General features: G+C 50.3%; 2 protein-coding genes across 2 annotated transcripts in view; one reads left to right on the top strand and one right to left on the bottom strand.

Annotated features, from left to right (window-relative positions):
• Nucleotides 1-7,682, top strand: part of arhgef49 (Rho guanine nucleotide exchange factor 49) — a gene marked incomplete at both ends in the record, with an annotated part of 15,658 nt that extends 7,976 nt beyond the window's left edge. The window contains 7 exon segments of the mRNA XM_079733837.1: nt 498-589; nt 1,601-1,656; nt 2,866-3,091; nt 4,780-4,989; nt 5,044-5,450; nt 5,885-6,030; nt 6,833-7,682. Coding sequence (XP_079589963.1) covers nt 498-589; nt 1,601-1,656; nt 2,866-3,091; nt 4,780-4,989; nt 5,044-5,450; nt 5,885-6,030; nt 6,833-7,682 — 1,987 coding nt within the window.
• Nucleotides 7,683-9,921: 2,239 nt separating this feature from the next.
• Nucleotides 9,922-12,854, bottom strand: tsn (translin). The gene is made up of 6 exons (XM_079732988.1): nt 12,711-12,854; nt 12,317-12,410; nt 12,096-12,192; nt 11,791-11,906; nt 11,534-11,613; nt 9,922-11,251 (listed from the first exon to the last, which is right to left on the bottom strand). Exons 1-6 carry the CDS (start codon nt 12,774-12,776, stop codon nt 11,021-11,023), a joined length of 684 nt encoding a protein of 227 aa, XP_079589114.1. The 5' UTR covers nt 12,777-12,854; the 3' UTR covers nt 9,922-11,020.
• Between the last annotated feature and the right edge of the window lie 175 nt (nt 12,855-13,029).

Raw genomic sequence — 13,029 nt, 5'->3', positions numbered from 1 at the left:
GAGGGAAGGAGGAGAAAAATGACAAGGGTGGTGGGAGGAGAGGAGAGCACTGGGAGGAATGATAATTTTATTCCTCTCCGTCTCCCCCCCTCCTTTCTCTATTTTATTTCTGCTTCTTGCTCTCTCCTCTTCCCCTGGCTCATATTTATTTCCTGGTTTGCCTTTCTCTCTCCCCCCTTTTTGGTTGCCCTCCCACCTTCTTTCTTCCCTATTCTCTCATGCTCTCTCCTCGGCTGCCCCTCCTCTCTTCTGCCATTCCCTTTTCCCTTTTCTACCTCTCTCCCTCTCGCTCTTTCTCTCTCTCCACCTCTATCCCCCCCCCTCTCTCTCTCTCTTTCTCTCTCCCCCCCAACCTTTCTCTCACTGTCTCTCTCTCAATCACCCTCTCTCTCTCTCCCCAACCTTTCTCTCACTGTCTCTCTCCCCACCTCTCTCTCACTGTCTCCCTCCCCCCCCTCTCTCTCTCTCTCTCTCTCTCTCGCTCTCTCTCCATCCAGCTGCAGTGCAGAGATCTCGGCCGAGGCCCTCGCCAGTCGGTCAGGTGACCGGGACAGAGGCACTGACATCACCAGCAGCCCCCCGACCGACTGTCAGTCCTCCCCGGTTTCCATGGCAACGGCGGTGGCGGCGGCGGCGGCAGTGACGGTAGCAGCAGCGGCGGCGGCGGCGGCGGCATCCACGGCGACAGCGGCCTGCGCAGCGGAGGCTTGGGAGGAGACGTCCGCAGGAGGGGAGGAGACGGCGGAATGCGTAAGGAGCCCTTCTCTCGCTCACCTTGTCTTTTCCTTTCTCTCTGTTCTTCTCCATTGTGGGAGCAGCTCGGCTCGTCCTCTTAATGCAATGCACTCCCGCTGAGTGCAGTGCAGTGCAGTGCAGTGCAGTGCAGTGCAGTGCAGTGCAGCACGCCGTTGAGAGTACAGCCGTGAGTGACGGAGTCAGGCGGTGTGAACCGGTCGGTGTCCATTAGCATTCAAGGATGGTGGGTTCGGGGGGGGGGGGGGGGGACCGAATGCAGCGCGTAGCAACACGGCAGCGCACGCACACACGCGCCGCCCCGTCAGAACACAGGAACGCCGGAGCGCCGAGGCATTCGCACACGCGTGCACACACCACCGTGTCATGCACACATCACGCTGCTGCAGCAGCAACCGGGGGCGGGGCTGGGTAGGGGGGGGCGGGGGGTTGTGTTCTTGGAAGCACGCCGGCGAGAATGGCTGCGTGCGGAAGACGAGCGCTCCCTGACAGCGGCGCGGTTCCAGCGTGGCAGAATGAGGGGGCGGCGATAGAGGATTAAGCCCCCACTTCTCCTCTGCTTGCTGATGGCTGCTGGGAGATGGGCTCTGTGCATGGCTCCATAAATCTCCCTCTCCCTCTCTCTCTCTTGCTCTTTCTCTCTCCCCTTCCCTCTCTTGCTCTCTCTCTCTCCCCTTCTCTCTCTCCCTCCCGCTCTCTCTCTCTCTCTTGCTGCTGCTCGCATCCTCACTCCAGTGTCCTTCTAGCCGCGGCTAGCACCGCATTCATTGACCCCACTCCTCTGCTCCTTATCCCCCCCAATCGACATCCCCCTTCTCCCTTCCCTCCCTCTCCCCCTCTGCTGGAGCACAAGCCTCCGTCCCATTCCCGCACGCTGCAGAAGGGGAAGGGAGCAAGGACAAGGTGAGAAACGGATCAAACCCGAGGGGGACGAAGGGGCTCCGCAGCTGGCGAGGGGGGGTGCTGGCGTTGCGTTATTGTTGTCATGTTGGTGGCGAGCGGTTGCATGCTAAGACGTCTAATGACTAGCGAGCGTCGTCTTCAGGTGGCTCTCGTTCTGTCGTACGTTGAGTGGCGGCGGTGTTTTGCGATTCGTGCGTCGGGGCCGCCGAATCGGGGGTGCACCTTGTGTTTTCCAGGGCAGTGTGCATTGTCCGTTAGTGAACCCCTGCAGTGTGCGTTTTCCCTCTGTCCGTCGTCTTCTGATTGGCCTTGGAGGCATGTAACCGACCATCTGTATGTCATGTAAACCGCCAGGAAACGCACGCCCTGGCCGTGCCCTTCACAACGGCGATGGGGTTCTGTCACTATGGAAACTGTTGTTGTTGTTTTTTTTCTCTCTCGGGGAGAACAAAGAACGTTATGTGTGTTTTCCGACGAGGTTAGGACAAGCTATGCTGTGAATGATGAGCGCTAGGATGTAATGGAGGCCAGAGGCTTTAGCCCCCTAGGAGACGTAACATCCCATGTCCCAATCATGATCCCTTGGCCTTGGGGTCCCTCACCCTTTTTGATCCCCCACCCGAATGGAGATATGGTTTGGTTTGAGAGACACTAAGTAGGAGCCTTTGTTGTGAGGAATACATTAGGAACTATTAGAGATATGTACCTTGAAAGCGGCATGCTGCAGATAGTGATGGCAGATGGTAGGGAGAGGAGAAGGGGAAAAGCATCGACATTCCCATGTGGTCCGGGGACATTTTGTGGACGTATAGCTTTGTCTCTCGCTGTGCTTCGTATCTGCGTGCTGCAGGCAGCCGGGCATTCGTCCTGCAGCTTCAAACAAATCATTTTCTGAGACGGATTCGGCATACAGCCAAATGTTGTTGTGCAATCATGTGATTGTGGCCTGCTAGAACATGACATCACAGGACAGCAGAAACCCTGGATATCTTCCGTCGTAGACTCAAAACTCATCAAGTCAGGCTGCAACTCGGCAACTCAGGCCCTGAAAAACAAAATAAAAAATGACCTCTATCTCTTGTTTATAAAATGCAGCACTGGAAACATTTTTGCTTATCATTCATGCAATTTCTGGGTTTCTATATTGCACGGTTATGACTCAACAAGGCGAAGTTGATTGACACGTGCATCCGTCCAATCCGCACGCAGTACCCGGGGGGGCAGGGCTGCCGGCGCTCCAGCTCGGACGCGGCCTACGAGCCCGCGGAGACGGTGAAGGCGCAGCGTGAGTGTCGACTGCGGCCCCACTACAGCGACCCCATGCCAGCCGATGCCGCCAAACGCAAACAGCTGGAGATGAAGATCGCCGTGGCCGCGAGGCTGCACAGCCAGCGCCGCGACCGCGACGGAGAGCGGGAACGCTACAGAGACAGTGGTGAGTTGGGGGCGGCGTGGGCAACAGCGATGTCACTTCCTGTCTGTATGTTTTTGCTGATGCTCCCTGCTCTGAAATTCTTGGTTCTGTGTCGTTTGGTTCTGTAACACTTGTTCTATGTCATTTGGTTCTATAACACTTGGTTCTGTGTCATTTAGTTCCATAATTCTTGGTTCTTTATAATTTTGTCCAATAAGACTAGGTCCTATACCATGGGGTTCTGTATCACTTGGTTCTACATAATTTGGTCTAATAAAACTTGGTTCTATAGCATGTGGTTCTATATCACATGCTTCTATATAATTTGGTCCTATAACCCTTGGTTCTATATAATCTGGTTCTCCATCGCTTGGTTCCATATTATTTGGCTCTCTATCTCTCGGTTCTGTGACCTTGTTTCAACGACAACAACACTGGTTGAGTTATTGTCCAAACTCAATCAGTGTTTTCAGATGAGGCTTTGATAACTCATAACTATAACTTGCATAGCTAATGAAGAAGACAAGCTCCAGCCATGTGAGAAGCCGCATTGTTTGACGTCCTCCTCTCTATCTCTATCTCTGAACTTCACTTCATCTTCCTCCCGTGGAGAACTGCCCTGGGCCCTAATCCCTCAGCACTCCTCTATCTCCGCCCCTCCACCTGCACTGATATGTACTTCCTGCCTCTTCCTTAGGAACAGCCTCAGGCTGGGTGTCGTCTTCAATGTATCACGTTGCCGCCACAACCTGCTGTTTTATTTATTTTGGTCATTATTCCCGACACCCCCACCAAGCCCGGCTTTCTACGGCCCCCATTTGAACAAAATACAACAGACGAAAGCCTATAGCTGTTGAAAGTGGTTTTCTCTTTTCTTTGTTCTCTCTATTTTGGTCTGCGAGCCTCTCTTACTGAACATTGATTTTAAGCTTGTATCTGAAGATATTGGCCTCTGACCTTAACCCCTCCACACACACTCACACTCCGATCCCCAGCGAATCCCTCTCGTGGGGTGGTAGGCATCGTCAGTCAATATGGCATATGCAAATAGAGACCTTTCACCTGCCTTGGTCACAAATGTTAAATCAGGACTACTTGCAAATCCAGCCAAATCCACTAAACGCCAATCAACCGGCCTAGTCTGTCAGCAGCCCCGAATAAATGATGGAATCACGCCGGCCACAGATGAAAATGTTAATGCCAAGCGATACGTACGCATACACAAACACAGGCGCTCAATTGCTCGCAAACACATCCCTTTATCCCGAGTGCAATCGACTATCATTATCATACAAATGTCATTACCTGGATGTTACACATGATGGATGTGAAGAGCAATAGGATTAGAGTGTGTGTAGTGGCTGATGAGCTGTGTTTACAACCGAGTATCTATTGTGTGTGTGTGTGTGTTTGTGTGCGTGCGTGTGAGTACCCACGTTTGTGAGTGTGTGTGTGTGTGCGTGGGTTCCTGCTTGTTTGTGTGTTTGTGTGTGCGCATGTTTGTGTTTGTGCGTGCCTGCCTGTGTGCGTGCATGTGAGTACCAACGTTTGTGTGTGTGTGCGTGGGTTCCTGCGTGTTTCTGTGCTTGTGTGCCCACGTGTGTGTGATTGTGCATGCCTGTACATTCATGTGTGTCCGCGCTTCTGTGTGTGTTTACATCTGAGCTTTCAAATCAGTCCCCGCCCTTCTCTCTGTGTTCCTCCCCCAGCGCCCGCCGCCCTGCGCGGCCAATCGGAGCCGCGGGGCGAGGAGCGGGCCGGCACCGTGGGGGGCGGGGGTCCGGCCCAGCACCGCTGGAGCACCGTCAGCAGCCTGAGCGCCGACAGCGGCGTGGTGGGCCTGGGCGATGAGCGGGACGACGAGGACAGCGAGCCCCGCCTCCAGCGCCAACGCCAGCGCCAGCGCCACCGGAGGGCAGGTGGCGGCGGCGGCGGCGGCGGTGGCGGCGGCGGCGGCGGCGGCGGCGGCGGCGGTGGCGGTGGCGGCGGCGAGGTGGAGCGGGTGGACAGCGGCATCGGGCCCGGCCTGTCGCGCGGCTGGAAGAGGCCGTCGGCCGCCCTGCGCGCCTGGGAGGCCCGGCAGCCCTGCCCCGACTGCGGCCTACGGGACGGCGAGCGCTCCGGGGCGGCCATGTGCGAGCGCTGCTCCAAGCTGCGCACCGAGCGCAAGGAGGCCATCCTGGAGTTCCTGTCGACGGAGATGAGCTACGGCGAGGACCTGCGCATCATCCGCGAGGAGTTCTACTGCCCCATGCAGAGCGCCGCCCTGCTGACGGCCGAGCAGCTGGCCGTGGTGTTCGCCAACGTCCAGGAGCTGATCGACGTCAACGAGCGCTTCACCGACCAGCTGCAGGACAGCATCGACCAGGCCTTCGACCAGGTGGGGGGGGCGCACCATACACATAGGCACACACATAGCATACACACACAGACACACACATAGCATACAGACACACACTGCAGAACAGCATCGACCAGGCCTTCGAACCAGGTGGGGGGGCACACCATACACATAGGCACACACATAAACACACACACACTGCAGGACAGCATTGACCAGGCCAGGTGGGGGGGGGGGGGGGGGGGGGGGTCACACCGTACACATAGTGCGATAGACACACACACATAGACACGCACATAGCATTCACAAACATAGACACACACAGATGGACAAACACACAGCCAACAACACATAGACAAACACATTAGTAAGCATACACGCCATGTAGCATGATCGCCCATTTAAAGGCACAGAGGTGTGATTCCACGAGGTCATGTGTACAACATACTGTACCCTTGGGTGCGTGACGGCAGGGTGACGAGGACCTGCTGACGGTGTGCATCGGGGAGATCTTCCTGGAGTTCGTCAACATGCTGCCAGCCTTCCAGACCTACTGCCTGCAGCAGTCCACCTCCGTCAACCTGCTCAACTCCCTGGAGAAGGAGAAGGAGTTGCTCAGGTAGGCTGAGGCTGAGGAACCTCTGCAGGGGTAACGCACTCCTTCTCATGTGTAGAATCATATTGCACAGGATCTGTTAGTAATGACGCCTTCATGGTTTTTCGTTATCGACATTAGCGACGGGAGAGACGGTTCTAGATCCCCAATCTTGGGGATCTAGAATCATTCAATTTGAGTTAATGAAAAAAAATAATTGTAGGTTCACATTTCCTGCCAAATCTTTTCAGTAGATAAGTAAGTTATTGAACACTAATTGTTTCTGATTAGTTGGTGGAATAGTGTATTCATGAAGACAATTATTTTAAACAGTTTTGTTTAGCAAACTATCATACTGTTAGCTAAACTGTTATGTTTTACTGTCCTTGTTAGGTGTGTTTAAAAACTAAATATTATATATCAACCTATTTGCACTGAATGGACTGGTTCGAATGCCCCCAGTGCAAAGAACAAGATGAGCTTTGGGGATGCTTGTATTCTAGTACTACGGTTGGACTGTGTAGTTCTTAATGGAAGAGGCAGAAGGTGATCACTTATTCATAGAGAGAGGCAGTCTATCTTCATAACTGAACTGCAATCACCGCCTAGACCCAACCACATGACTCCCGTTTGATAAGAGCCATCCCATCTGGTGTTTTTGTTTTCAAATACACAACCGTGACCAACACTCACGCCTTACCCCTGCATTCGCCCTGCTACTCCTCACATTTTGGTTTTAAATACTCAACCGTGACCACCACTCACTCCTAACGCCTGCACCCCCCCCCCCCTCCCTCCTCCTCCTCCTCCTCTCTCCCCCCAACAGGATCTTCCTGGACGTGTCGCAGAACGACAACACGGCGCTGCGCCGCATGAACCTGCGCTCCTTCCTGATGGCGCCGCTCCAGCGCGTCACCAAGTACCCGCTGCTGCTCAGCCGCATCAGCAAGGCGTCGGCCGAGTGCCACCCGGACGGCGGGCACCTGCGCGAGGCCAAGCTGCGCGTGGAGTCCCACCTGGAGCACATCAACATGAAGACCAAGCAGGAGGGCGCCGGCGTGGCCTGGTCCCTGCGCTCCTTCCGGCGCGACAGCCGCAAGAACCGCGAGGTCATCAACATCGAGATGCGCGAGGTGTCCATGAAGACGGTGGGCTGGCCGCGGGAGCGCACGCGCTTCGTCATGGAGGGCCCGCTGCAGCTGTCGCAGCCGGCCGACGGCCAGTGGGTGAAGAAGGGCAGCAAGGCCCTCAAGTTCCAGAACGTGCAGAGCCTGCTGATGGTGAGGATGCAGCGGGTGTCGGAGGGCCCCTCGCAGGGCCCCGAGGAGCCCGACGCCGGGCCCCGGATCGGGGACCCGTGGCAGGTGGGCGGCGGGGAGTGCATCCGGGACGGCGTGCTGGTGCTGATCAAGGACAAGAGCAGCGGGAAGTTCGCGGTGCTGCGGGAACCCGTCCGCCTGGGGAACTGCGTGGTGTCCACAGACCCCGAGTGCGAGGACACCTTCGAGGTTCTGGACATCCGGCGCGAGTCCTTTGTGTTCCGGGCGTCGGACAAGTCGCGGACGCAGCAGTGGTTCCGTCAGATCAAGAGGTACGCCAGGGACTTGGGCCCGTGGAGGAAGAGGCGCAACGCGCTGCCCAATATCATGATCAACACCAATCAGATCCGCTCCTGACGACAGAGAAGACATCCCCATTGGGCGCTAGTTGCTGTGAATACCCCTATGGCCGTACACTTACAGACAATACGGAGGCACTTCCCCGAAGACTGCAGTCGACTTTTATTTTCTCAAGAGTTTCAGTGAAAGGGTAATTCGCAAGGTTTCGTAACAGTCACATTGTTATAAAGAAATAGCACTTTTTGAATAACCTATATTGAGAAATACGTGTGTCCTACTGTTAGCAAAATTACATGTGAAGAAACTCAACGATTCTTTTGACTTGAGTGACCAAAAAAAGAGATCTGACAACAACAAAAAAACAAGCAAACCTTTGAGTAGGGAGTGCTGCCAGCCTTGATTGTAAAAGACTGTTTGGCTCTTCAGGAAGGAGAGTTGTGTTCTTCAGTCCATTGGGTTTGTGTGTTGAAAGCATGAGCCGACATGACATGGCATAAAAACGATTTCAAAGACCCACAAAGAAGTAGCAAATTAACACCTGCATATTGTATTGTATGTACAGTTGGGTCACTGCCTTTTTCCATCACTCTGCCTCCCTCTGCTGTCGGGCGGCGGCATAGCAACGTACACTGCCCCGGTAGCAGTCAATCAGGGCCTTTCTAACGAGCCGATCACAGTGGGCGTAACTCCTTGCATCACTGTGTTTAGGTACACAATTCACCACACAGCAATAATCTCCTGTATCAGACGAAGACAGTTCTTCACAACAGATGACAGTACCAGATAGGTGCGTATTTCATATTTAATTGACTAACTCTGGCTTTCTCTGGGTCTATATTCTTAATGTGTCTGCAAGAGAGTTTTATTGATGAGCTGCTAAGGGTCAATTTAAATAAATTGATACATTTTTTTTGTTATCATGATAGTTGATTACTCTCTAAGTCTTAACTTAACATAATAAGGTTAAGTCGTTCTTTGTCCTCTTGTCTGTAGATGGTGGGCCAACGTAATAACATTGATCATAGTGATACTAATCGTTACCTGTCGCAAGTTCAACCCATCTCTTCATAAGGTCCATGGGCTGACTCCCAGTTCAGCCCATCTCTTCATAAGGTCCATGGGCTGACTCACAGTTCAGCCAAGATCAGCCCATCTCTTCATACGGTCCATCGACTGACGCCCAGTTCAACTCAATCACTTCATAAGGTCCATGGGCTGACTCCACAGCTCGTCAACTCTAGACTGGACTGTGACTTTAAGGAGATTTGACTCGGTTAGACGACCAAGAGATGAGCTTTGTGCCTTGGTATTTTATTACTTTACATTACTCCCTCAGTAATGTCTCTGAAAGCTGGAATACTGTCTTGTGACAATATGGATGAGTTAAGAGTTAATAGTCGTTATTTTCCATGGAATCCAACCAGACTAAATACAAAGGCAGTATCCTTCTCGTTATGAACCAGTCCCTCTTAATGTGTGTGTGTGTTAACCAATTATGAGTTATTTATGACGGTTCTCTTTTGTGTTTAATGCACTTTATATTTTATTGTTTTGTTCCAAGAAGATGGCTGAGGAATTGAGAACATGCGTTAGGTTGTATTTATTTTGTTTTTCTATCTTTAAAAAAAAAGCAACTTCCATAGCTGACGGCAGTTCATCCTTTTGTTACACAGTCAAAAAACAACGGTAAACCGTTCATGCTGTCATAAACTACACTGTCAAACATGTCTGTCACAGAATAGCAATGCTAAAATGAGTAGCTAATCACTGTGAGTGGTGAGTGATGGTGGTCGTTTCCAACTTCCCAGCCCAAAACCTCTCTTTTAATGTCAAGTCAATCTACACTTCTCTCGGCTTCCACCACTTCATACAGACTACTACGCCTACTACCATGAGAGGGCGCCATTTAGTGAAAAAACGGAATACTTGACCGTCTGAGTTGTTTTTTCCATGCATTGGAACGACCCAATGCAATATTTCCCAATGTAATATATTGTGAATTCTATTAAAAATATTTTAAATGCAGACCTGTTTTACGTTTTTAATGTTAGATTAACGGCTCCCTAGTGAGGCAGTAGAAGCAGCTAAATTCTTCTGCATTCATAAAAAAATATTCTCAGTGGTTCCACAAGCCGTTGGAAAGGTTCTCCAGTGGGACAATATTCAGCTCAGTAAAAATGTCTTCCGGTATTTTGTATGCAGTATACATTTGCATTGTATAAGAACATTGAGGTGTACTGTGGACGTTTCAAAGGCCAAGACAACAGGTGGTAACAGTACGATGAAACCAGCACTTTTATTGTTTTGTGTTTCCTTATCAATTCTTACCACTCACAAAATGGGAGTGGATTAGCAACATTATACAAATGATGATAAAGTATGTGTCATTTCAAAAGCATTTGACACAAAATGGCATACTGACAATGTAAAGGCATCCTTTTTCTTTTATATAAATCAACTGGAATTATTTGCTATAGTCAGAGAATGAAATGTGCTGTGTTCAGTATCGTTCACAGATAAAACAATTCAACCACACCAGCGCAAAGTAACTGTAAACACAACCAAACTGCAAAGACAGTAGAAAAACAATGTTGAACTTTCAAAGAACATGTAACGTCATAACCAAATATCGTCTCAATGTTGAAGTTTCCCTCCCCAAAAAAACAATTGCAAATTATATACACATATGTATATATGTATAAAATGGCACAATAGCCATCTGCACCAGCACAAGTTAGGCTTTTCTTTGTCTTACTATCGGGCATGAGGAAAAATCTGTTGAATGCCGTTTTTTTTGGACTAATGACAAATTCAATTTGTACTTTGAGTCATTATGCATGACCGTTTATGTTTCATAATATTTATGTTTTCCTGTTACTCTTTGGCTTTGTTCTAGATATAAATTTACTGTGTTTGTCCAATTAGACACAAGGAAGCTTCTGTGTTGCTGTGGTAACCCGTTAGACGGTTGTCACATTAAGAGCGCATCTAATGCTCAGAAGACCACACAACCGGCACCATGACAAACAAATCAAATGGCACCGTTATAAACAAAAAAATATGTATTTTCCACCAGGTAGTTTTGTATTAAACCTTCAATAAGTGTCATCTTTCTGAAAATGAATAACCGTTGGGCAATGAACGGGTAACTGGCACAAACAACGACCAAAAACAATAAATTGGTTCAGCATCGTCCAGACTCCTAGAGCACCAGTCACACATGCAACAAACTTCATCTCCATCTCAATTAAAAACACAAACATCCCCGCCCGTCCCATCTCCCCGTGAACGTCACAAAGCCTTTTATGAGTGGCATGTTTGAGAGGGAATCACTCATGCTTGAGTAGGGTGTGCTGGAGGAGAGGGTTGGGACAGGGAGGAGGGGAGGGGTCAGCCTATTTGTCGCCGGCGTTGTCGGGCTCCTTGGACAGGCCGCGGATGGACAGGTCGTACACCACCTCCTCGATCTTCTTCACGTCGTACTTGAGGCCGTCGTAGCGCTTGCGCAGCGGGTCGTTCTTCAGGTTCAGCAGGCGGAAGCCCGAGTCCAGCTCGTTGATGAAGTTTGAGATGCGCAGCGGCCGGCTGTAGTCGCCCGCCGTCACGCTGTTCACCGCCAGCCGCGACTGGACGGAAAAACACAGACGGACGGGGAAGGTTGGGAGATGTGGGAGTGGCAATAATAAAACGATGCTGTGTAAAAAAAACACTGGAAGTCTGAATCGGAATGAAAAATATGGTAATCATATACTTTTGTTGTCTTCAGTTTCTTCAAGTCCAAAAAGTACAATAGCATGTTTCACACAACTGCTCCGAAATACCTTTGTTTAGAAAAGATGAATCTATTTTTCTTTCCCATTGCGGGATTCATGTACAATGAGAAACAAAAGAGCTTTGGAGGGACCTACCAGTTCGCTGGCCATGATGAGCACCCCTGCCAGGTAGTCCTCCACGCCCAGGTGGAAGCCCTCCTCCCGGACCACCTCGACTGAAACACAGAGAGGGACACAACGGTCAGACAAATGTCCAAAATGGTCAGGGAAACCATTGAAGGGTTAAGTCACTAAGTCTTAGTGTTCACCAACACTAAGAACCAAATGACAACCTTTTCAATTTTACTTTTTACTTGCACTTAAACATTTATTTATTTTTAAATAACACTTACTTCCGATGATTTTGGCCGCCTCTTCACGGGTGACCAGCGCCTCACTCTCCAGGTAGCCCACGAAGGTAGCCAGGAAGGCCAGCCGCTGCAGGACAAAGCGCCAGTGTTCCTGGAACCTGCAACGGGAGGAAATAGTATTGGTTTGTTGTATTTGCGCATCACGTAGGCTATACGTTTGTTACATTGGCGGAATGCATGTAGCCTTGATAACAATAGCTGTCCAGTGGATTTCCACCATCAGCACTTCGGTGTGCAAAGCAGTAAGTTAGGACAGGGTGAGAAGAGAAAGCACCGCTACAACCCACCTATAATACTGCTCTGCTGGAAATTTGGTTTTGAGGTCGGCCATATGCGTCCTGACTGTACAGAACATCTCCCTGGCCTTCGCACATTTGGTTGGAACTGAAAGAATGGGAAATAAATTAAAGAACAACAACACAACCACCCAGCGGGTACATAACAAGCGGCCCATGAGTCTTTGATGGGTCCAGGAGAAACATGATGTGGACAAAAGGGCGGTTCTTACTTTCTTTGAAGCCGGTTGGCTGGTGGACGCTCTGTAGCAAAGTCAGGATTTCCCTGGCGGCCTGCTCCAACTGCTGCACGACTTTACGGATATCCTACAGCATCGTGGACATGACAGATTGAAACAAAAACGTTTTCACAACCTAACCCAATTTTTTTTATTAAGTCACAGGCGTAATTACCCTAACTTACACATTCGGCTATCGCAACATAGGTGATATACATTTGTTTTCCAAAGGCAGTTACATTCAAATGTTGTTGAATAAAAGAGCATGTTTTGTTCATCACCCATATAATGTGGACTCCGTTTCTCCAAGCATAATAAGCTGTTTAGCAATCTGGCTAATTGCTAGCGAACGATTGAATGACATCGGAGTCCGTCTGCTATTCCTCACCTCTCGTATGTCCTGGTCTGCGCTCAGAAAGCCTTGGATATCAGCGAACATCTCGGTGACAGACATTATGGAGCTCTGTAGGATGAGGCGCAGACAGTAGCTAGACAACACTCTTCTCTCGCACCGTACAGAAACACTAGCGGTTGCGGGGCGCACGAGTGTTTCTGCGGGCGTCGCACGGAGTTGACGTCATGAGCATCCTCAGTTGTTCTTTGTGTTTGGAAATTCCTCACTTTTGTTACATTCTTTCTTAATGACTTTGCAAATGTTTAAGTTTCCCTGAATAAATAATTTGATGAATCTATCCACGTAAGTATTT

Source organism: Pollachius pollachius (assembly GCF_949987615.1).
Source record: "Pollachius pollachius genome assembly, chromosome: 3".
NCBI lineage: Eukaryota > Metazoa > Chordata > Actinopteri > Gadiformes > Gadidae > Pollachius > Pollachius pollachius.
Note: the sequence above shows the minus strand (reverse complement) of the source record. Positions and strands in the feature narration are given on the sequence as shown.

What these genes read in the sequence shown, in the direction of transcription:
- tsn (XM_079732988.1), bottom strand. Translation starts at nt 12,776, where the DNA reads ATGTCTGTCACCGAGATGTTCGCTGATATCCAAGGCTTTCTGAGCGCA. An exon ending in GCCAACCGGCTTCAAAGAAA is followed by an intron (nt 12,193 to 12,316) that starts GTAAGAACCGCC and finishes CCATTCTTTCAG; the next exon opens with TTCCAACCAAATGTGCGAAG. An exon ending in TCATCATGGCCAGCGAACTG is followed by an intron (nt 11,252 to 11,533) that starts GTAGGTCCCTCC and finishes TTTTCCGTCCAG; the next exon opens with TCGCGGCTGGCGGTGAACAG.